Source organism: Amphiura filiformis, chromosome 8 (genome assembly GCF_039555335.1).
Source record: "Amphiura filiformis chromosome 8, Afil_fr2py, whole genome shotgun sequence".
Taxonomy (NCBI): Eukaryota; Metazoa; Echinodermata; class Ophiuroidea; order Amphilepidida; family Amphiuridae; genus Amphiura; species Amphiura filiformis.
Window position 1 is genome coordinate 31,975,359 of NC_092635.1, and position 26,496 is coordinate 32,001,854.

Sequence of the window (26,496 nt, forward strand, 5' to 3'; positions counted from 1 at the left end):
ACATCTTGGTCTCCCACAGAAGATAATTTCTTCCATATTCTGCAGGCATTTGGAATGCCCTGTTAGTTAAATGTAGCTTCAAATCAAGATTTCCAGACCTCCAAGCGGGAGGTAAATAGCTATCTAGGCGCCAACCCGACAGCATTACATAACATTAGGTAACTGTTGTTAATGGTTTGATAGTCTTGACATAAAACATTAAAGATTAAAATGTTGTTTTCTCATAACAGTGGGTTTTCTGTGCATTCGTGCGTGAGCTTGAAAAATATGACTTACTTGGGTATAACCAAGTAAAGCTTCGGTCTTAAAACGGTATTTATGTATTTGTGTTGAAATGCGCGCGAAGCGCGCTAAAATTTTGACTTTCTATGCTTGGAGGGGCACCCTTATCGATTAAATGCTGAAATGGCTGATTCGATGGATGATTTTGGGAGAGTTTGCAGCGAGTGATATTTAGTGTCTACGTCGAGTGGAAAATCGCTCACTAGAAATCGAGTTCGAGTTTGGGCGAGCGGTGGCGAGCGAGAGCGATCGCTCGCCTCAAACGGCAAGGCCTGTATCACAAGTGAGCTAAACACGTAACGAAAAACATTTTATATTGCTGCGAGATTTTTTTATTAGAGAATAAGTCAAGCTTGTTCAATTTATTAGAACATTATTATTACATGCCTCGAAATATTCAACAATGATCCTAATCACACAAAAGAGTTATCAAAGTTGTAACATATCAAATAACATAACCGTTTTAATTTACACACGAGTACGTCATTAAGAATCATCAAAAGCGTGAGTGTAGTTTTGATAATCATCGTAATCGCCATAATGAAAACCATGATTATGACTTAAAAAGATGCTCAACTAACAAATTGAGACAAACGACGAATTTTTAGTTTTTGTATGGATATAGGCAAATGTTTGTAATTTATTGTGAAACCTCGATCTACTTTCATGCTTAAAGATTTTAGATTTTTCAATCTTACTACGACATTGTGTGGGATAGGGTGTGTAATACACTGTGCATGGGTAGGGGTGGGTAGGGGTATGGTGAGGTTAGGGGTATGGTAGTGTATGGTGTAGTGGGGGTATGATAGTGTAATAGTAGGTTATGGTGAGGGTAGGGTAGTGCTGCGGTGGGAATGGGTAGGGTGTGGTGGGGTAGTGATTAGGGATGAGATATGGGTGAGGTATTGGAGTTGTGGAAGGGGTAGGGATGGCGTGGTTGTGGTAGGGTGAAGTGTGAAGTATAAGGAGTCGGTGTGGTGGGGAAGAGGTGGGGATAGTGGGTAGGGGTGAAGTAATGTGTGAGGTGGGATAGAGGTACGGTGAGGTTATGTAACACTTTTAGCTGGAAAATACGGCACAAATGAACCCTTACATTACATCTGCTCAGAAAAATGATAATTTATAGTCTAATTGTGGAAACAGTGTTTGTAAAGTAACCTTTCTTTTTCAGCACTATATTACTTATGTCATTCATGAAGTAATATAAAACTAGTTATTGATGAAAGGTGCTTCATATATTTACATATCACTCCCATTACCCAACTGCAAATTAAAATGTTCTTGTAACGGAGAAATGGCAATCACGAAGTTATTCGTTAATTGCATTGGTTTTTTTCAATAATCAAATTGCAGACTATTAAATCTAGTTTCTTTAATGCGGTGATAAAAATACTTCTATAATTGAAAACCGAATTAAAAAGACTAGTTTGCGTACTGTCAACGAGACCAAAAATGCCGTACTGCGCAGGTCAGCAACCAATCACAACACGCCGTTGCTCTGACGTCACACGCAAGCTAGTCTTTTTAATAGATGTAATATCACTATAAATAAATCAATTATCTCAATGCATTGGCACAGTTCATGTGATTCTATTTGACAATCACGGCTCAATAGTTGACCCTCGTGTTGTTAGGCCAGCAGATTGAGACTCATTTTAGGGGTGAAGTGGCAACTACCGTCCTACCAGCTAATTTTGGTGTTTTTGGAAAGTATGGGTCCTTACCATCTCCCATATATAAAATTGCCCAAAATATCTGTGGGGGAACATGCTGAAATGACGTCATCAAAATGGCCCCCCTAATTTTAGCACACCATACTGGAAATGACCTTATTTCATTAGTTTATCAAACATATCGAGTCAGATATGTTATATATCCACTTCGTAAACATTATTTACATACCTACAGTTGATCTAGACACATTAGAACATTAGAAATGATAGAGGGCGCTTTCAATATGGCTGCCAATTAGCTAATTATTAATTTTACATGATTTATTTAAAACAAAACATGACAAAAACGATCTTTTAAATTAAAATAATATTAATATATACTTCAGATGTTTGTCAGGTAGTATAATGCTCTATTTACCCCAAACGAAATATTTTACTGGCCACGGATGTTGTTTTATAACAAATGACGTCATAAAAATTGCCGCCCAAAATTTCAAATTTTTAGCACACCATACTGGAAATGACTTTATTTCATTAGTTTGTCAAACATTTTGAGTTACGTAAGGGGGTACTACACCCCTGCCCAATTTTTTGCATTTTTCTCAAAAATTATAGCGCATTGGTGACAAGTAAGACATGTATATTATAGGGCAAGGACTACAACTACTGCACTGGAAATTTTATTTCAACACAGACAACAGTTGTGGAGTTACAGTCAAAAATGAGGGAAAACCAATATTTGATCAATAAATCAATAACTACTTGCCTTGAGTTGCTGAATTTTTAGTGCAGTCGTTGTAGTCCTTGCCCCTATAATATACATATCTTACTTGTCACCAATGCGCTATAATTTTTGAGAAGAATGCAAAAATAGGCACAAAATTGGCCAGGGGTGTAGTACCTCCTTAAAGGACAAATATGTTTATATATCCAATTCGTAAAATTATCTACTTATCTACAGTTGATCTAGACACATTGGAACATTAAAAATGATAGAGGGCGCCTTCAATATGGCCGCCAATTAACAAATTATGAGCTTCCCCATTCAATGCCTGTTGATGCGCAGGGTCTGAATCTTGTTGTTTCTGTCTGCATCAGTTTCTTCTTGCCTACGCCAAAAAATGACGACACTGTGTCGTAGCCAGTGAGAGCGTGTACTGCAGGTAACACACCACAAACTGATGACAATAGCAATATGAATGGGAATCATTCTCCGCTGGTCAATGGTTTTAGTAATCCTTCCAGTCTGCATCCAAATTTCAAGAACCGCTCGCATCCGTGGCATGTAATGTACGAGCGTACTAATAGAACCATTACATCAGTGTCTGGTGATTGAATGATTATCCCTCCAGTTGCATTCTTGGCATTCATTTTCTTTTCAAAGTCCACTGAATGGAGCTCATGTGTGAAAAACAACTTTTAAACTTCAAGCAAATCTGCAGATGTCACACATTTGGTTGTAAGAGCAGATGTGTAGCCTAACCATTTGCCATTTGTGACTTGTTGGATGACAATCCCATAAATGATTTCCATATGGAAGTGGCCGAGTCCCTTCAACCGGATACTTGTGTTTGCCGTTGCCCTTTTCTGCGGGGCCTCTTTCACCTTTGGGCGATGTTTCCTCATCATAGAAAAAATGTACCACTTGTGCAGTTTCAAGCAACTTTGTAATGTTCGTGCGGAAGGCTTCTGCAACGTCTTGGAAGTTCTGTATATTATGTTAAACATTCATGCGTCATAAGTCACCCATCACCATTCGCCCTTTATCCACAGCATTCAACAGGGAATTGCTGATTTCAAAAACAGCTACGGTACTAGACCACTACCTAAATCAACTAGTAATTCAGGATGTGACTCTACATCGAATGGATCTGCCCTGTTATCTCCCAAATGCCCCCATATGCTTAAGAATTTGCTGGGTATGAGCTTCATCCTTTGTCATCATTGCTGGTTTTGTTTGTTCATGTGACTCTGTTGTGGTTGACTTTGTGCCACTGCGAAGTTGCATTGTGTACCACTATATTGATCAAGAAGGTGGCATGTCCATCGAAGCACATCAGATCCCCTTCTTGTCACTATCACTCTTGGTATCCTTAATGATGGTGGATTCCACTCCCGGCTCCATATGCCCTTAAATGTTCCTGGAGATTGCTTGACTGAAAACCCTTTATTGGAAAACGCCTCTTGAACTGTATCTGGTAGTGAATATAGCATCTCTGTTGCATTATAGTGATCGCCAACGAGAATAGTCCTGCCGATCAGCCACAGATAAGTAAGAGAGCGTATTTAACTTGAGTTCCGGGATGTAGTTTCCAATTGCCTTCTATTTCAGCATTGATGTTGCCGAATACCAATCCCATGTAATATACTCTGCTAAAATTGGTAAGAGGGGACCAATGGTTTCTGGTGGGACACAAGAGTAAGACCTCTTGTGGCTCGATAAAATTTCTTTCCAGCTAACATACTTTCAACAGTGGCAGGAGCGTACATTTCTGAATCTGCCAACATTATCTTTCAAACCAAATTGCCCCAAAGTCGTCGCGTCCAGTACATTAGAAGCGATGAATGAAATCCACCTAGCCGTATGACAAGATAAGGAAACTCCTGTCTCTGTTCAGCTTTACCACATGTGCCACTGTATACAACTATTATAACCAAAACCAAAAGACATTATTGACCACACTTTTGCCAGATCTTTTCTTCTCTTTAGTGTAGTGTAAAATGTTCTCATGTCAGAAGGAGGTGACTCAATTATGGGTGGATATGTAGCTACAGCAACAGCATTTGAATTGTATTGATATACTGTTGCATGGTAGCCTGTCCAAAATGGAACGACCTGAGTGCACAAAATGCACACCCTTCTGGATTGGTAAGTTTCCATGTGGTATTTGACGTAGGAATTCCTAAATGTTTTATACAATGAAATAGCTCAAACCGATCAAGTTGCTCTTAGGCATCCGCTTTGGTTCTGGTCGATTTATCGGTTTCGCGAAAAATGAAGTCTCCAAGCACTTCTGCGTTCTGTACGCTGAAACTTTGTAGATTCTGTTTGTCTATCCATCAAGGGATGTTCTTGGAATTCTGCTCTTGCCATTTAGTGGTAAAGTTTTTTCTATCTACAGTGTCTCCATTGATATTTTCATTGTCATCACCCTCCTGCCTGAAGACGATATCCTGGGCAGAAGTCGTGGTGGTACATACACATCATCTGCAGCATATGCTACCTGTTCTTCTGTGTCACTGTTTAAAATCTGCGAAGCTCATCATAGAGCACACATACCATAAGCAATAAGAGTTTTAATTAAGCTGCTGCTGCCATACTCATGAGGCAGTTGGGGCATGAGCCCAATGTGAAACGGTAGTATTACCTGCTTCTTACCGCGGCGACTGCAGTAGATAAGGCATTCAGCTAGTTTAATGTATCGACGTCTCACATCATCTGCCGACTTACATTCTTGATCTGTTGATTCAAATGCTTTCTTATCTAAAAGCCACTGCAGAGCTGCCTGAAGTGAGACAGGAACAAATGCTGATGATGCGTCAAGATCAATTTCTTGTACATTATTGTACAACTTCTCCACTTCTGGACAAAGTTTGCCAACTGCTTTATGAAGTATTTGATCTTTATTTTTTCTTGTCCTCCTCATGTTCGTTATTCTCCACCTGGTCAGTCTCGGCTATTTCTTCCAGCTTTCTTAGCTAGAAAGATTTTACAACGCAACTGTAAAAAGCTGCACGCGGTTGTGTGTAGTAGTTGTGTATGGGGTGCATAGGTGTTTGCCAGCAAACGGGGACACACACACTCGCACTTCACATTCAAACCGCGGACCACTCTGCAATGTGAGACCGTCCTTAGTTCCTGGAGGTCTGCAAACGACCGCAAGTGCATGTACATGGTGTTTCAAAAACAAAGAGGCCCCTCATTGTGCCCTCCTTTTCTCCTATTTTAGAAAAGTTGATCAAGTATATGTTGGTATACAAAGTTTTGAATATATGCTATTTTAAAGAAATGTATCCGTCGGAGGCGATTATACGTGAATGTGTATAGGAGATGGGAGTGAGTGGGGTGGGGGTGTGGAGTGGGGGTATGTCTGTCTGGCAACCTTGTTGTATTTTATTAGTTTGCAACTTTAATTGTAAGTAGTGCGTATTACACTTTTTATGTATGTATATTGCTGTTATCATATAGTTAAGCTAAACATTTGAATAATTCCGCAATCAGATATTGGTTAATAAATAATATAATGTGCAAATTGAAATAGTTTATATGGGATAAATAGAGCATTATAGCATATACCAAACATCTGCAAAGTATATAAATATCATATTAAGTAAAAGGGAGTAAGTTTTGCCATGTTTTATCTGTTTAAATCATGTAAACTTCATAATTGGCTAATTGGCGGCCATATTGAGAGCGCCCTCTATCATTTCTGATCTTCCAACGTGTCTAGATTAACTCTAGATAAGTAAGGTATGTTTACAAATTGAATATTATAACAAATTGGAACTTTAAGTAACTCAAAATGTATCAAAAACTAATGAAATAAAGCCATTTCCAGTATGGTGTGCTAGAATTTGTAATTTTGGGCGGCCATTTTGATGACGTCATTCCAGCATGTTCCCCCACAGATATTTTGGGTAATTTTATATCTGGGAGATGGTAAGGACCTATACTTTTCAAAAATACCAAAATTAGCTGGTAGGACGGTAGTTGCCAGTTCCCCCTTTTTTAGAGCACTTTTTGGCCATTCTCTCTTCACCTATGTGGAGAATGAGTTGTGTACCCAAAACGGTCAAAGGTCATTCCATGAATGTAAAAATATACTGCGCCAAAAAAGTATCCTTAAATTTGGAAGAAAATCCTAATTTTAAAACTAAACCATATTTGGATAAATTAATTTGTTTAAAATTATAGATGCACTATCTACTCCGGCACATTATGACACCCCATTGAATCTAATGTGACTTCAAGAAGTAAGATTACAAGCATTTGATTGGACGAAGGTCCAATTTCAAAAGTGACAAACTGACCTATTCAAAATTCCACAAACTAGACATCTGGTTTGAGTCGTGCCTTTAATTTAAAACAAAAGGAACAAAAGAGAAATGAAACAAATGAACTGACAAATCAAATGAAAGTTATGAAAGTTACAGAGAAGTAAAAACTGAAATAAAAACTGCTTTAAATAAAGCTTCATTGAAGAAACTGTGTTGTTTCTTTGTTACGATTGTTGGAATCCTTGCGCCTTGAATAGGCTAGTTTGTCACTTTTAAAACTGGACGTCGTCTATTCAATTGCTTGTAACTTTACGTCTGTGAGGTCTCATTGTATTCACTGTGGTGTCTAATATGCAGGATTAGATAGTGCATCTATTAAAAAAACTAATATACCCCAATATTGTTCAGTTTTGAAATTGAGATTATTTTTCCAAGTGTAAGGATACTTTTTTGGCGCAGTATATATCTGGGTTAAATCTGCGCCCCCAGGAGATGAGGATATGAAATCCTACTGTACTAAGACATTACAATTGCCTGTATATTGAGCAAAACCCGTCAGCAAAACGGCCTTGATGTCAACGGAATCCTTCAGTCTAAGCAGCACGTATATGAATCATATGCGGAAAGAATCAAAAACGTCATTTAGACAGTAATGTATCACTTAAAACGATAGTCATGTTTGCCATTTCTGAATGGTCGAATAAACATTGTATCTGCGCTTCATGTATTGAATATCACGAGTATCCATGACAGCCAAGTAAAATACGAGATCGCCGTCAGCAAATGTCAAGTACATGTATGTAACTAAAATTGCTCGAGGGTTTTTCACAAGTATCACACAAGTTCGAAAGTTTGGATAACACGAATGATCGTTTATGAGATGGCACCAGATGTGTGTCTTTCACGAATTCACCTCGCACTCATCTGGTGGTGGTTGCTATGTAACAACTGTTAGTCTGGCAGAAATATTGGATTTTTTTATGAGCTGGAAATTTTGTATATATATATATTATTTTTTTTGAGTTGGATAGCCAGGAGTGTACTTTTTCAGAATCTGCTGGGTGAAAATTCCTCACCCTTGAGGGTTTGAGAAATTCAAATTGGCTATAACTTTCCCAACCACAAAACGCCTTGTTGTTTCTCGCCAGCCACAGCTCGTAGCGTCGCTCTTGATATAATATCTAATGTCTTCTTTACTTCTTTATTTATTCCAGCTCCCATTCTGCTTCTTGTCTTTCTCTGATAAAGTCTTCAACATATTTCCAATTTTTCTGTAGTTTGCTTGTACCATATTCTATTCTGCTGGTATCGACAGATCAAGCCTATCTTCTCACTGAGTAGATGGTAATGTCTGGTCAAGGGGCAGTCTTCAGTGAAACCTTCAAATTGAGCAGATAGGCGAGATATGCTTGTTCTCTGTTGACAAGGAACAGTATGCAGTTAACGGCTCTTTTCAGAGCCATCAGGCAAGGAGCGGCAACATGTCCTTAAAAAATTCACAGCTACTCCTAACGAAAGCTTGACAGGTTTAAACTTGTCCGACGGCGAACCCGTTAAAACCCCACTACTTGTTATGAACTCCCGTCCAGTGGCGTAGCGTGGGTCATCATAATGGGAGGGGCGGGGGCACCCACTATGATGTGGGGAGGGGCACCGGGTCTGATTGTGGGGCACAAGCCGTTTTTCGGCCATTTTCCTATGGGATTAAAAAAAAATTCAGATCGTAAAAGCCTATCCCACAATTTGACAAGATTTTTTTTCTGTAAACTATGTAAATTTCAACAATATTTCTTGTACAAAAGTATGCAACAAACAAAACAACGAAAGAACAAGTTGAAAATAATATGTACTTTTATAATAGGCCAACATCATCGCATCCACACAATAAATAAATAAATAAATAAATAAATAAATAAATAAATAAATCAATCAATAAATAAATAAATAAATAAATAAATAAATAAATAAACGAATAAATAAACGAATAACAATAAAATAAATAAATAAATAAATAAATAAATAAATAAATAAATAAATAAATAAATAAATAAATAAATAAATAAATAAATAAATAAATAAATAAATAAATAAATAAACATGCTCCAAATTTATTAAAAACACATGTCAAATTATTTTTCTGGGCCGAAGTTTTAAAATTGCACGGAATTCCAAACAACGGCTCCTATGCTCACGATGATTAAACTTTTGATATCAAATTTGGTATCAACCTTCGAAGGAAAGTGTATAGAAAATTATTATATAAATTATTTTGCCATAAACTCATCAGACTGTGATTAAATGGGGATGGAACTACTGGAGACTTTTTAATTTGGCTGTGTTTAGTTATAACGCCTGCTGTACTTTATCACCCCTCTTTTCTCCTGTCTACTACACACCACCGTGCATGTACCGCCGCAAACATGGTAAATAGGTGACTGACAAGTGTTTTTCTCTCTTTTTCCTACTTCTTCCTGTTTTCAAGCCGCCTTCCTTGTATGTGCCGCCCACAAGCCACATGTTTCGTATTATGTGCCGCCTCCACTCGCCAATAGTCCATAAGAAGTACCCTCAGCTGAGCGTCTAACCGTGCACTCAAACTGATTACCAAGTCGAGGTCTCGTCTGATACCTTTTTACTTGACCTTTTCAGTGAGCATTACATGCTCAGTTGGGCGGAGCAGCGATACGAGGGTAATCTGGACGAACAACCGGGTGTCTATTATGTAGATTTTTGAAAATAATCTAACTTAATGTTAACAAATATAAATGTCCTTTTCATGACATAACCTAATGTACCCTCTACTTTGGTACACCCTGTTGATATCAAGTTCACACTCAAATTTTACCACCATGCATTTGGTGGGGTATTTGAGTAGGCCAAACTATAGCATGACAGATACAGTATTTTATTCTGATGAACAGAGAGTCAAACTTATTCAGTTTTATGTCAAGAGTTCAGTCAGAAAATGGTCAATATATTTTCAGTATATAAACGCAGCAGCAAAATGGTGTTCCTCTCTAATGACCATCTTTGTTACTTACAAGAGTCTAGAGTCAAGAAGCTCTAAAGCTGATTTATTTTCAGACATGTCAGATGTGCACTATTTTAATGGTTAGCCACTCTTGACACCCCTGTCATCTTGCGCTCTTAAGTTTTTTAGCTTTTAAGATACGGAGTTGAAACTTGTGTTTTGTTGTACCATCGCAAAATGCGTTTCATTTGCTACATTTCACCTTTTCATGGGACACCTTGTACTTACCAACTGAACACTTTCACACTGTTCAACATCTTTAGAAACGGCTACAATTTGCTCCACCTTTCTGAGTGGACGATGCAACTATTGAGATACACTTTTCTTGACAGCTATTTCAATCAAAATGACTCAAATAAAACGAAATTTCTTCAGGGGTACAGAATACCCTTCTAACCTACACGAACCGACATATTTATGGGGGCGTCAAAATTTTATCCCAAATAAGTCGCGTTCTATATAATGTCAATCTATAGACCACTTGGCATGTGACGTCATTGCCCGGCAGTATGCGCGGGCATTATGACAATTTACATTGTTCTTTGCCCTGCAGTGTGCGTACGCATCGTAGTTTGCTAAGGGCATGTGCATTTTAAATCGCCCGCCACATTTCATACAATACAAGAAAGCCATTGAACAGTGTAGCGGCTCGTTCGAGCATATCGATAGACGAGTCCCTCTCCTTTGTTGATAAACATTGATGTCAAGTGGTCTATATACGGTATCTCCTAGATTTAAGAATTTAATCAAATTAGTCTGTAATATTCTTATGGCCAAATTGTAAAAGAAAAAATGCATGCACTGGTGAAACTGAAACGATCGGTGTTTTTTTGTGACAGAGGCACTGAGTTGGAATGTTGTTATACCTAAGTGTGTACCCTAATGTTCAAGCGCGGTGTGCTTACACGGATTCGGTCTAGATGTAGCCGATTTTCAATTAGATGTATCACGCGATGGAGACAGAAACATCATTACTATGAACAAAATCCCTGAATTTTGTATGCGATGAATTTAATGAAAATGATTATCTCGCCGCAGGCCGGCCAATCGCGACATTCATCTCTGTTGCAAAGATGTCACAGTGAGTGTTAGTCGACACATTGGCTGTGTTCTTTGTTCAAACAAAATCAAATGAAAAATATTGAATTTGGTTTCATGATCATAGATAGGCTACTGCATAAAAGTTCAATTATGATAGATGGATATATCAGATCATGTACTCACTCACGCCCTCAGGGACGACCAATCCTTTTGTGGGTAAAATTGTGCTGGTTTTAACAAGAGATGCCGACTGACTGAGTGAGAGTTGCCAGTGTTCATGACTTCGCTGGTTTGATCGACAATACCGCCAATCTTGCAGGTCTAACGATTTAATGTGACGAATGATAAGTTTCTCAGGATTTGTTAATATTTTGCGATACATTGGAATATAGCAGTCAGTTTTCAAGATGCCTCGTCTAAAACAAAAAATCAGGGTAAGTTTTACTATTCAACATGAAATAAGTATGTGTCTGAGAATTAACATTTTTATGCTTAAGTAGCTAGTTAACGTAACAAGCGTTAAAATACATTGGTATTTTCCTATACAGATGTCTAATCAAGAACACATCCAAATCCTTTCCCGGATCTTTCACATTGGCGGGATCAATTTGTGTACGTTAATTGGGTCTATTGCCATTTGGTCTAATACCATTTCGTCTAATTCCCGTTTAGTCTATATTCAATTGGTCTATTACCAGAAAGGCTAATTGCCACGTAGTCTAATAATCATATAGTCTAATGTCCATTTAGTCTAATATTGTTTGGTCTAATAACCGGTATGTCTACTAACCATATAGTCTAATAACCATTTGGTCTAATATTTCTTTAATAACCATTTGGTCTAATACCCATTTGGTCTAATAACCGGTAGGTCTAGTACTCGTATGGTCTAATAACCAGTTAGTCTAATACCATTTCGTCTATTTATTAATAAACTAAATGCTTGTAAGACTAAATGGTTTGTAGACCAAATGAATATTAGACCAAATGGCTATTAGACCTATTGGTTATAGACCAAATGGGTATTAGACTAAATGGTTGTTAGACTAAATGGTTTTAGACTTATTGGTTATTAGATTAAATGGTTATCGGACCAAATAGTTATAGGACCAAATGGTTAAAGGACCAAATGATTATTGGACGTAGTGGATATAGACCAAATGGGTTTAGACGAAATGGATGTAGACAAAATGGATATTAGACCAAATGACATTAGACCAAATGGCAAATCCCCGTTAATTGCAAGCTATTGGTTCGGATGAATACTGTATTTTATTTACTGCATACATAGTTAGTATTTACCTACATTTCGTTTTGGTTACTGTAAGGGCAATGATTATTGTTTTTGTACTAATATTCATATTGGAATTATATATGTGATGCGATCAAGCAAAATCGGTCGAAACTCGGAAATATTAAATTTTCAGTTTCTTATATGAAAGTAAAAAGCATTTACAAAGCTAGATTTTGCAGAAAATCCTATTGAAATTGAACAAGCAGTTCTAAAGATATGAGCAATTAAAGAGTGTCCAAAACAACAGGAAACAAAAGGAAATAGCACCTTTGTTCGGCTATATCTCAAAATCAGTAGTTCCGACTGATTTTGCTTGATCGCATCACATATTTGTTTTTATATCAATTGCTGCTTCTATTTTCAAGATGTAATAAGCTTTTGAAAATTACAAGTGAGGCTAACTACTCTGTATAATACATTGTATTCTTTAATGCCAGTGGTTGTCTACATAGGGATGGATGATTAGTTACTTGAATGGAACGCTAGACAGATTTTCATTTAAAGATAAGCTGCCACAGGCTTGCTATTATAGAAGAGATAATAATGTTAAATGGATTGAGAATTAAAAGTAGTATGTCTGGAGGTGCTAAATAGTGGATGACACAAAGGATTGATATGGATCACAGCCATATTTGCGATTATGTGTTATGAAAATCCTTTACTTTTACTGACTGACGCATTATGAAAAGAAATGCCATCAGCAGGCTGAAAGGTAGTCAGTCGATGCCTATTGTTCAACAAGACCCACTCAGTCACTTAATTAGGCGCTTGAAACGATCAAATTCGGTGATGAATTAAGCAACATTTTTCGCTACACCTTTTCACTTTATAATTAATTTTCTTGGTCAAATGACAAGCGGTAATTTTCATTTCTTCAGTTAATGTCAGAAGAAAGCTATAATGCTTGGTACTGTATTTTTTTTTCAAACCCTAGTGTTAAATGAACTTCGATTTTTACAGGCTTCATTTTGCCCCGCGAGCTTTTTCTGGGGTCAACGTTTTTGGTTTTCAAAGTAACATAATTCGCCCCAACTTTCTAAAGGACATCATATCAGGCTATATGTCACAGTTTTGTCAGAATTTCGGTTTTGATTGCACTATTTGTCAATTCAGACTATCAATTTGTCAAAATCAACTCGCGATTATACCCATGGATGGATGATTTTGCAAGCCACAATAGAAATATCGATTATTTCTGCTGATTATATTAGAAATGAAGTACTGGTTGGACATTGGGAGTCGCAAGTGGAAAAAGGTGAAATCAAAACGGATTTTAAGTCACTGTGAGCGCGATCCTTATGCCTTCGTTAAGGGGGTACTACACCCCTGCCCAATTGTGTGCCTATTTTTGCATTTTTCTCAAAAATTATAGCGCATTGGTGACAAGTAAGATATGTATAGTATAGGGGCAAGGGCTACAACTACTGCTCTGGAAAGTTTATTTCAACACAGACAACAGTTGTGGAGATACAGTCAAAATGAGGGAAAACCAATATTTGATCAATAAATCTATAACTACTTGCCTTGAGTTGCTGAATTTTCAGTGCAGTAGTTGTAGTCCTTGCCCCTATAATATACATATCTTACTTGTCACCAATGCGCTATAATGTTTGAGAAAAAAGTAAAAATAGGCACAAAATTGGTTTTATTGAACATCACGCCTACAATGATATTTAAATGTCAGTACATAGTTTAAGCATACAACTAGTGATTAAAAGCAATATCTCAAAGATCCTGCTTGACATTCAAAATAAGTATATCCCTATACGAATGCGGGTACGAATTCACCATTAACATTCACTGGTTTTAAATTCGGCAATGTCATTGTCATTATTGGATTACAACCGATAAGAAGTTTAAAGGCGAACGTATCCTATGTTCCATCTGGCGTAAATATTCAACATTTCGAAGGCATTCTTGAAGAAACAAAAACACAACCTCGATAAACCTGACCCTTTCACATAAATACTGATAGTAATGAATGGTATGATAAATTAATGGAATTTCTAGGTATTCACACTATGGAGCCCTACTTTTCTCGGAAGATTTAATAGATATTGCTTTGCTGCTTCAAAATGATAGAATGGGTTCTACGAAGACCCATACTGAGTGGGAGATATTGTTTTGTTTTCTAACAAGAACCCTTCGTTATGCCGAATGTGTTCTTATTATATGAAAGTTTTTAGTAATATACACTTAATGTTTTATTGAACTTTACAATGTTCTTCAACACTGAAAATAAACCAATAATTGCTCTTCAAGAAACACTATAGTAGTTTATAGTACAATAGGATATTTTATTTTTGACCCTTCTAAGACTGTACGTGGTATGATAATATTATTGTATATGAATAATAGTGACATGAACAAGCATGTAATTTCAGGCTTTCCACCTTTTTATTTTCTTCCATATGTGACACGATCTTGTCAATGGAGGCCAAATGTGGCGATTTGAAATTGGGATAAAGGCAAAAATATGGAGTAAAAACACAATAAAATACAGAAGAAAAGCGAAATCACAAAACTTCATAATTTTAACAAGTATGCTAGACATTTAGTGTTTTCAATATATGATAGCCTAATGTTAGTATAAGGTAATAATTATATAAGTCAATTGTCGAAAATGCCTCCATGGACCAGATCGTGTCACATTGTTGTATTTGGTATATGTAGGTCAAGTATACAGAAGAAATTGTGAAAAAATGTCTTTGATATGCACAGTTCTGTGCCACATAAAATATTTCTCCATACGCACTACATAAGCAGTCCACGTGAGTTTACAATGTAAAACCAATATAACACAAATTTGTTTTGCTTATAACGACCATGATGATCAATAAAAGACGACTGAAATTAATCAAATGATATGAAGCTTGGCTATAATGTTTGACAACCATAACAAGCGAAAAATGGTAGCTTAATTACATAATGCACTATCATAATGCATTATACCCTGATGGTACAGAAGTGCATATTCCTGTAAATATGATTCGCAGCATCATGGCGTGAATGGCTTGCTTCCACAAAGGTATATTTTTAATCATGCATTGTACATTTTTGGAAAGCGTGACTGTCACATTGATATGATTAGAAATCAGACAGATGCCTGTTTTTAATGTTGATTGCATTGAATGTATATCACAAAGTACATTTCACTTTTCATAGTTTAAAAAGCCTTGTTTAAATAATGAAAAATGCGCTGAATGTCCAATATTAGTGCAATTTAGTGCAAGGGACACTGCATGAAAACGCTTTTGAAGGTCTTGGAACCTTTCGTAACTCGTCTACTGAATGGGTGGTGTTGTTGATCCTGAACCGTTTTTTAATCCGTCGATAACGTAAAAATACACCCGTGGAATGGATTGCGTATAAGAATTAAAATATCACAGATATACTTTGGTAGGTCCTGTGGTTCTTGAGTAATGTTGTAAATAGGGCTGAAACAACAACACTTTTGTAAAACGTACATAACTCATTAACAAGTAAATCAAGCAAGTTTTCCAAGTATATGATTTGTAAAATGAACTTCAAAGTATTATTGATTTAAATGAAAAATCGATTCTTTGTAGATGAAGATCGAATTTTTGGCTGCTTCGACTAACAATACATCGTGTACCTTTATATTGTTGGCTCATGAGAGCTTCTACTTTCAAAGAGATGTGGGACTGTATTGTGCGTCTTTGGTGAAAAGGTTTCATTGATGGAAAACAGAACTTGAAAAAATGTTACTGATGTTATACTCAAGTAAAAAGGGACCGACTTTATGGGTTTTCTTTGCATAACTGGAATTTACATGGACCCTTAATTCTTGTTGGAATTTTCGGAGAAGAGAGCTTTCTATTTGTACTTGAAATATATGTAAAAAGTTATGTAAAAGTTTCTTAGTTGCTGACCTTGAAAGTGGAGAAGGTACTGCCAAAACATCCACTGTCCAAAAGTGCATCCACTTATGACAGTGTTGTATTGCAAACATGATGAATACAGCATTGCGGTAAGTGCCACTTACGAAAGTGTTGAACTCAACATAAATACTACACTAACATTAGTCACGATATTTTAATAATTTAATTCCTCTAATTAAGGGCTCGGATAGCGTGGGAGCTGAGAGAACATCAGACATATCGAATTGCATTTTCAAAACGAGGAATGTCCTTCTGATATTAAGTAATTGCCTACATTTTATGTACACGTTCTAACCCATTGTCATCATAATTAACCCAATCTTATTATCTCCCACTATTTAAAAAAAAGTATTTATATAAACGTCCCATTTTCTTGTAAACTTAATAATCTAGAATCTTATTCGTGATATAATACACATTTTATTAGGACAAGGAGCACATATTAGGACAAAGAACTGTTACTGATATCACGGTTATTTGTAACATAAAAAAACCAAAAAAAAAAAAAACCCAAAAAACAAAACAAAAAAAAAAAAAAAAAGACAAACAAACAAAAAAAAAAAAACATAAAAACCCAAAACAAAACAAAAAACAAGTAGCAATCTTATAAAACTTGTAATAAATTACTATTCAAAATTTATGAAAATAGCGCCCACAATTTTCACACAAATAATGGAACAAATAAATAGCATAAATAATGTTACAAAGAAAGGCCAATCGATGTTTAAAATGGCTCAAAGATGTATGTGTATATTATTATTGTAAAAGGTGTTTGTATTGTCCATGTCTAGATTTTGTTTGAACAATTAATAAATAATCACAGCAAACAACCATGATATACATGAACATGATAATAATATCCTGGAGCTGCCCTAATTTAAATGTTATTATAGCCTATAATAACAGTTAAATAAATATAGGTAACTTGTAATGCTGGTTTCATTGAATTCATCAATATGCTTCGACTAAATTTATAAATACGCACGTGACCACCTCCGCACTGCCATAACAGCTTGTAGACAGTGAGTCTCGACAGAACAGGACAGGCTCAATAAAGGCATAGGACCTTGTTTAGGTGCACAACACGATAATGTAACTACCAACGGGGTTTGAAGCCACATACTTATTGTGATCGGAATGCAAAGTACACATCCGGGGTACAGATGAGCCAAAGTGTCCTAATGTTCTCTAAAACATTACAGTTTTGAAGAAACTCGATTCCGTAGAAGATATTTTAATTATGTTTGGACTTCATATTTTATGTTTCTAAGTTGGTGAATGAATTAACATAAAAAGTCTTGCTTGAGCATGTTGAGTGTTGGTTAATTGTTACTATGGTATTAAGGAAACCAGATTGACTCTGTGTGTTGAACTGTAAATGGTTAGATACCTGGAGAGTTCTTAGTTGTGGGTACGTGAATGTGCGGCAGATTTGGGATGCATTTTCAAACAGTTTCTCCCAAACCTCTAAAGAGTGTTAGACAACTTTTTCCGGAAAAGGTAGTTAATTTTGTGTCTCTTTTTCATCAAATTGTATATATTTCGGAATCACATCCATACATTTCTGCCCAGTACAAAATCGACAACATTCAGGTGTGAATTATCTTCTGATCAATTTATTTATAATCTTTGTCAACATTTAAAACATTCGTTGAAAGGTATAAGCTATAGTATAAGCGAATACGACCATAACAAAAGCTTATATTAAAAACTGTGAGGCATCTTGGTTATGGAATTCGAGCTTTTTTATCATTTGAAATACAATATTGGCAAGGCCATTTTAGAGAAAATGATGCGTCCTACGAAGGTTGATGTTGATCGATGTCTTTCTTTAGTTAAACTTCTCTTATTTCTATTCCATAAATCAATTTAAATTAAATTCTATATTGAACTTTGAAAGGATCTACTCTCTACTAATAGGCTGTGTGTGGTTAATCGGTAGATAGAGCGTGTGCCAAGGGAGAGGTAACATACATCTGGCCAGAAATATTCTAATAATATGAGATTCTTGTTTATCCAGTTTACGAAAAAATGGGACGTTTATATAAACACTTTTTTTTAAAATAGTGTGAGATAATAATAAGATTTTAAAGGGTTTATAAGGGTTTATTATGATGACAATGGGCTATAACGTGTACATAAAATGAAGTAGACAAAATATTTCATAGAGTAATTGTGAAATTGCACTCCCGAATCCGGTTCAGCACCCATGTGCTAAAACTATTGTGGAGATGCAGAGTTTTGATGGTAGTAATAGTGCTCGCAAAAGTTAAAAGGGCATTTCGTGATCCACAGCATCATCATCCCACTTTTCTCAAAAAAAGTTGAGATTTTTATATCACTGGAAACCTCTGGCTACATGTACAAAAGATTTCTTGCAGATTAATTTGTATAGCAAAGATATCGTCAAATTTGATCGTTCTGGTATTACAACACATTGTTTATGGAGCAGTGTAATAGACATAATCATGCATAACTTGCAAACGCAAAAACGGAATCATCTGAAATTTTGGGAATTAGCTTTTTTAATTGAAAAATGACGATGCTAGGATCACGAAATACTCCTTTAAGTAAAGCTGAGATTTGGATTATGTTTACCATTTTTATGAAGCAACTAAACCCAGTTAACGAAGGTAACCTTAATTAGTTTGAAATGCATTACCCAGAACATTTGTGTTTGCTGTGCAGTAAATTACCAACAAATGTTATTTAAAGGAGTATTTCGTGATCCTAGCATCCTCTTTTTATGACATTTTTCAGTACATATCCACGAAAAAAGCCTATTCCCAAAATTTCAGTTGATTCCGATTTTGCGTTTGCGAGTTATGCATGATTATGTGTATTACACTGCTCCATAGACAATGCGTTTGTAATTTCGTTCTGGTGCACCAGAACGAAATTCAAATTTCACGATATCTTTGCAAAACGAATTAATCTGCAAGAAATATTTTGTACATAAACATTATGTAGCCAGAGGTTTCCAGTGATATAAAATCTCAATTTTTTGGAGAAAAGTGGGGGATGAGGCTGTGGATCACGAAATGCCCCTTTAATGTTACGAAAACGTTTTATACCATTAATGTACCCTTTATATAACCCGATATTTAAACGTTTTCTGACAACCTTTTATAACCTTTTGCGAATGATGTCGAAAACGTTTTGTGTTTGCTGGGTACTCTCTCTACCGTCTCTCTCCCTCCCTATCCTCAGCCCTTAAAAACTATTTGTGCACAAGTGCAAACCTAGCTCCCCACCTCAAAAGCGGATCCAAACAAAGTTGCATTTTTTTATCGTTTGTCCAAGGTCTGTGTCAAAAAAAATCCGCAAACCTACTTATATTTCTATAATACTGTTGATTCTACAGATGCATGCACGCACGACATCCCCACGAAGGGAACAAACTCGTAATCAAATAAACACAACAGCATACAATACAGCAAAACATGTTAAATATAATTTGAGCTATTTGATGTTTTCATATGATCCTGAATCGATTTTTTTGGATCAAGTATGCACAATTTACGCGCCTAACAAGTTATCATTTATATTGTATAGAGATTTGCGTATTTTTAGTCAAGTTTTTTTGCTGTATGAGAACACATCACATACCGGTAAAACAATTTCTATATTTCAAACCATATCACATAAAAAAGTCTGCAAAGTTGGTTACCATAGTAACATATGAATTAACAGGGTCGTCTTAATTTACACCCACGTACGTATCTATTTCGAATCATAAAAAGCGTGGGTACAGTTTTGTTAATGATAATCATATGACATATCGCCATAATGAAAACCATGATTAATGACTTACAGAGATGGGCAATATACGGTCTAATTGTTATTAAGAGTTCAACAACTAAAAGACGAGATGTGCTGAAAGAGTTCTTTTCCTAGTGTTTGTATGGATATAGGCAGATTGTAGTTATTAATTCTCAATCCTTTCACAGACCCCTCCAAAAAATTTATAGGGGGTGGTCCATGCAATCACCCGGCCATGTTGACTCCTGCTTGTGGGTTTCCGATCTAATTAACCTCATATTTGGCCATTTGAACCTCGCGCGAATATATTCCACTTTTGTACCATATTTCACCAGTTTATCATCAAGATGGCAAAATTTTTCCCGCGCTTCGCGCGCATTTGTACCATGAACTTATTTGTCGTCAAAAGTTCCTTGATTCACTATACTTCAAGAAATTTCATCCACATCCCCCAATTAAAAAAAAATCTACGCCACTGTTTTACACGCTTACAACATTGTTATTTAGATGAGACTTATTACCTTATGACCCCATTTCAATCTCGCTAGACCACCCTTTATGTGTTTTCACGTTCCCCAGAATACTCGGCCCAGAATAATATCTGCCATTGAATACCTTTAAGTCAAAAAATGCAACTAATGTACGCATTACCAGCTTCTGCAATGATAATTGATTGTTGTTAGATTACTTTCTTGTAACAAAGAACATTGTAATCAATAGAAGCCTTGCATGTGACGTATCATTCCGTAAATATGGCGGACTACTCAAATGCAATCAACAAAAGCATGATTGCAATCTACCGTGACAGTTCGTCTCACACACATAACCCTGCACCACGATCACATAGGTTGATGACAACATTTGATTGAATGGACTGCACTCCGCCATAACTACGGGGAAGGACACCGGTTCAAATCCTTTGTTTGGAGCCAATCGATAAACTGATGCAGGGCCTCTATATAAAAGTAATAAAGACGTATGCGAAGATCCCCAACTTGAACCTAGGAAACTCCAGGACGCATCAATAATAGACCACTCTCTTAAAGGTGGGTGGCAAGTGAAAGACACATCCCCTCACTCAATACCAAAATGTAAAACTTTGATTCCTGAAATAAATACTAGGGGAGGCAGATGGTTTTGAATCAGTCCGCCTCGAAAGTCAAGCTACAGTACCTACAGGTATATAACATAGCAGATAGTGCCTGTTTTAAATAGTTAGGGAGGCAGATGGTTTTGAATCAGTCTTCATGCGAATATCCCCAACTTGAACCTAGGAAACTCCAGGACACATCAATAACAGACCACTCTCTTAAAGGTGGGTGCCCGCAAGTGAAAGACACATCCCCTCACTCAATACCAAAATGTAAAACTTTGATTCCTGAAAGAAGCTCATATTTTCTTATCACCCCAGTAAATTTGAGGTCTGAGCACAGATCCTTTCCAGGATCTGCCAAAGTGATTTAAATTATATTTCCTAGATATGATATGGAAACAAACGTGGTAGCCTCATGGGGGTATTACTTAATCAATTTTAGTCAGCAATACCTCAAATTTAATTAGATATAACAGAATATCACTGTTTTTTAATTTCATTTTTGTGATATTTAGTCTAATAGTTAGAAAAGGAACTGGTACCATTGAGCACTATATAAAACTGGGTATGGAATTACGAAACACAGTTCCATTACATAATTGCAATTCAAAGTGTCCTTGTAACGGAGGAAAGAAAAATCACGGATATTACTCATATTTCCTTAATGCCATGATGAAAGATACTCCTACATGTATTATCACTATTGATGGACAAAGATTGTTCCGTTTCCATGGCACAATTCAATTTTCGCCATTTAACAATCCCGGCTCAAAATGTGTGTGGATAATGAGTTTCTGTTTCCAACATTGAGATTGTCTATCTGTCGAGCTAATTGGCCTCCGTAGCAAACCACAGTATTTGTTTTAAATACTTGGGGAGGCAGATGGTTTTGCATCAGTCCTCCTCGAAAGTCAAGCTGCAGTACCTACAAGTATACAACATAGCAGATACTTCCTGTTTTAAATAGTTGGGAGGCAGATGGTTTTGAATCAGTCCGCCTCGAAAGTCAAGCTGCAGTACCTACAAGTATACAACATAGCAGATACTTCCTGTTTTAAATAGTTGGGAGGCAGATGGTTTTGAATCAGTCTGCCTCGAAAGTCAAGCTGCAGTACCTACAAGTATACAATATAGCAGATACTGCCTGTTTTAAATAGTTAGGGAGGCAGATGGTTTTGAATCAGTCCGCCTCGAAAGTCAAGCTGCAGTACCTACAAGTATACAATATAGCAGATACTTCCTGTTTTAAATAGTTGGGAGGCAGATGGTTTTGAATCAGTCTGCCTCAAAAGTCAAGCTGCAGTACCTACAAGTATACAATATAGCAGACACTGCCTGTTTTAAATAGTTGGGGAGGCAGATGGTTTTGAATCAGTCTGCCTCAAAAGTCAAGCTGCAGTACCTACAAGTATACAATATAGCAGATACTTCCTGTTTTAAATAGTTGGGGAGGCAGATGGTTTTGAATCAGTCCGCCTCGAAAGTCAAGCTGCAGTACCTACAAGTATACAACATAGCAGATACTGCCTGTTTTAAATAGTTGGGGAGGCAGATGATTTTGAATCAGTCTGCCTCAAAAGTCAAGCTGCAGTACCTACAAGTATACAATATAGCAGATACTTCCTGTTTTAAATAGTTGGGGAGGCAGATGGTTTTGAATCAGTCTGCCTCAAAAGTCAAGCTGCAGTACTTACAAGTATACAATATAGCAGATACTTCCTGTTTTAAATAGTTGGGGAGGCAGATGGTTTTGAATCAGTCTGCCTCAAAAGTCAAGCTGCAGTACTTACAAGTATACAATATAGCAGATACTTCCTGTTTTAAATAGTTGGGGAGGCAGATGATTTTGAATCAGTCTGCCTCAAAAGTCAAGCTGCAGTACTTACAAGTATACAACATAGCAGATACTACCTGTTTTAAATACTAGGGGAGGCAGATGGTTTTGAATCAGTCCGCCTCGTAAGTCAAGCTGCAGTACCTACAAGTATACAACATAGCAGATACTACCTGTTTTAAATACTAGGGGAGGCAGATGGTTTTGAATCAGTCTGCCTCGTAAGTCAAGCTGCAGTACCTAAAAGTATACAACATAGCAGATACTGCCTGTTTTACATAGTTGAGGAGGCAGATGATTTTGAATCAGTCTGCCTCGTAAGTCAAACTGCTGTACCTACAAGTATACAACATAGCAGATACTCCCTGTTTTAAATAGTTGGGGAGGCAGATGGGTTTGAATCAGTCTGCCTCAAAAGTCAAGCTGCAGTACCTACAAGTATACAATATAGCAGATACTTCCTGTTTTAAATAGTTGGGGAGGCAGATGGTTTTGAATCAGTCTGCCTCAAAAGTCAAACTGCAGTACCTACAAGTATACAATATAGCAGATACTGCCTGTTTTACATAGTTGAGGAGGCAGATGATTTTGAATCAGTCTGCCTCGTAAGTCAAACTGCTGTACCTACAAGTATACAACATAGCAGATACTCCCTGTTTTAAATAGTTGGGGAGGCAGATGATTTTGAATCAGTCTGCCTCGAAAGTCAAGCTGCAGTACCTACAAGTATACAACATAGCTGATACTGCCTGTTTTAAATAGTTGGGGAGGCAGATGGTTTTGAATCAGTTTGCCTCGAAAGTCAAGCTGCTGTACCTACAAGTATACAATATAGCAGATATTGCCTGTTTTAAATAGTTGGGGAGGCAGATGGTTTTGAATCAGTTTGCCTCGAAAGTCAAGCTGCAGTACCTACAAGTATACAATATAGCAGATACTGCCTGTTTTAAATAGTTGGGGAGGCAAATGGTTTTGAATCAGTTTGCCTCGAAAGTCAAGCTGCTGTACCTACAAGTATACAACATAGCAGATACTGCCTGTTTTAAATATTTGGGGAGGCAGATGGTTTTGAATCAGTCTGCCTCGTAAGTCAAACTGCTGTACCTACAAGCATACAATATAGCAGATACTGCCTGTTTTAAATAGTTGGGGAGGCAGGTGGTTTTGAATCAGTCCGTCTCGGAAGTCAAACTGCAGTACCTACAAGTATACAACATAGCAGATACTGCCTGTTTTAAATATTTGGGGAGGCAGATGGTTTTGAATCAGTCTGCCTCGTAAGTCAAACTGCTGTACCTACAAGCATACACTATAGCAGATACTGCCTGTTTTAAATAGTTGGGGAGGCAGGTGGTTTTGAATCAGTCTGCCTCAAAAGTCAAACTGCAGTACCTACAAGTATACAACATAGCAGATACTGCCTGTTTTAAATAGTTGGGGAGGCAGATGGTTTTGAATCAGTATGCCTCGAAAGTCAAGCTGCAGTACCTACAAGTATACAATATAGCAGATATTGCCTGTTTTAAATAATTCGGGAGGCAGATGGTTTTGAAGCAGACCGCCTCGTAAGTCAAGCAGCAGTACCTACAAGTATCCAACGTAGCAGATACAGCCTGTTTTAAATAGTTGGGGAGGCAGATGGTTTTGAAGCAGACCGCCTCGTAAGTCAAGTTGCAGTACCTACAAGTATACAACATAGCAGTTACTGCCTGTTTTAAATAGTTGGGGAGGCAGATGGTTTTGAATCAGTCTGCCTTGAAAGTCAAGCAGCAGTACCTACAAGTATACAACATAGCAGTTACTGACTGTTTTAAATAGTTGGGGAGGCAGATGGTTTTGAATCAGTCTGCCTTGAAAGTCAAGCAGCAGTACCTACAAGTATACAACATAGCAGTTACTGACTGTTTTAAATAGTTGGGGAGGCAGATGGTTTTAAATCAGTCTGCCTTGAAAGTCAAGCTGCAGTACCTTCAAGTATACAATATAACAGATACTGCCTGTTATAAATAGGCAGTATCTGTAATGAGAGTCAAAATATAATAATAATAATAATAATAATAATAATAATAAAGAAACATGATAAAAGCTTGTAATTTTGCAACAAAATGTTTACTTTTTTGCAACTTTGTAATCTTAATGTTAGAGTTTCCGTCGATAAATATTTGTTTCCGTTGGTAATAAATCAAAAAATAATTTAGCTATATAAATTATCAGTAAATTTGAAGATATTTGTCTCAAAAATACCTATTTGTTTTTTGTGTAATTATTACATGGTGGTTTTGTTATGATGGTACCCATTGGTCGGTTATTTTAAATCGCCTATAGGCTATATGTCCAATATGCAAAGTTGAGATATTGCATTTGTACTTGAGGACAGCCTAGACAACTTTGAGTTTAGGCACAGCACGTATGACTTATAACTCTACAGTATGTGGAAAGAATCCAGAATGTCATCTAGTCAGTAATGTATCAGTTTAAGCACAGCACGTATGACTTGTAACTCTACAGTATGTGGAAAGAATCAAGAATGTCATCTAGTCATTAATGTATCAGTTATGATGATAGTCGTGTATGTCACTTCTAAATGGTCGAATAAAGATTGCATTTGCGCTGAATGTATTGAATATCACGAGTATCAATTTCATGAGCACATTCTTTCAAGACCCTGGGAGATATCCCATAAGGGCCATTAGTTTTGGAAACATTTAAATTGCATAAGATCTTGAGGACATCACATTCGTCAATTTGAATAGTGCCCAGTGAAGGAAGTTGAAAGCATTGTATTTTCGGTAACTGAGTGTTGGGAGTTGATTGAGTAAAAACATAATTGAAATAGTTGTTAAAAGAGAAGATTTTTCTGTAGCTGTTAGAGTCGTGATAAATAACTTTTGAAAGAGATTTGGATTTTGTTTTTGATCTAACAAATGACCAGAATCTCTTGGTGTTATCAACATCACTTTTACCAAGACTATCAATGTACTCATTAAACATGACAGAGAGCAAATTTTTCAAACGATTATGCAACTTCCGAAAATAGGCCCAGTGACTAGAAAGGTTTGATCTTTTAGCACGCCTCAAGGCAGTTTCCTTTTAATTTTGGAGATACCTAACTTCTGCGTCAATACACGCTGGGGCTGAAGAGTCTTTGATCTTAATTTTTGGTATGTATGTAATGGCAAGGGCGGGGCATGTTCCCTGTGCGCCAACATTAGAGGGGCGCCGAAATGACCAATTCAGTATCGATTCTGCGCACCTTTCAAGTGTTGAAGATCAATTTATAAGACCGAAGACCGATACTCAACTTCAGTATATTAATTAGTGGTATCTCCTATTTGTACAAAATTGTTTCAAGAATTAGGGGGGCGCCATTATGTATCCTTTGCCCTGGGCGCCACAACCCCTAGCTACGCCACTGATGTCATTACAAGAAAGGCCACGGTAGCCAGCTGGCAAATTTAAGACGCATACGCCGTAAATACCAAATTCGCGCCCATAGTGCCATATATGCGAGTTGATTTCAAGTTCACTATAAAAAATTCTGCTAAATAGACCCTACTGAGTAGTGGTCCACACAACAGAAGAATAT

At 36.8% G+C, this 26,496-nt stretch overlaps 1 protein-coding gene across 2 annotated transcripts in view; it reads left to right on the forward strand.

Annotated features, from left to right (window-relative positions):
* LOC140158959 (uncharacterized) overlaps nt 1–26,496 on the forward strand; it is a 201,847-nt gene that overhangs the window by 4,896 nt on the left and 170,455 nt on the right. The window contains exon 1 of one of the 2 annotated variants that reach the window (XM_072182252.1): nt 11,309–11,459. The exons of the other annotated variant lie outside the window; for it this stretch is intronic. Coding sequence (XP_072038353.1) covers nt 11,433–11,459 — 27 coding nt within the window. The 5' untranslated portion in view covers nt 11,309–11,432. Of the gene's footprint in view, nt 1–11,308; nt 11,460–26,496 lie in introns of those variants that run through there. 2 annotated transcript variants of the gene reach the window in all.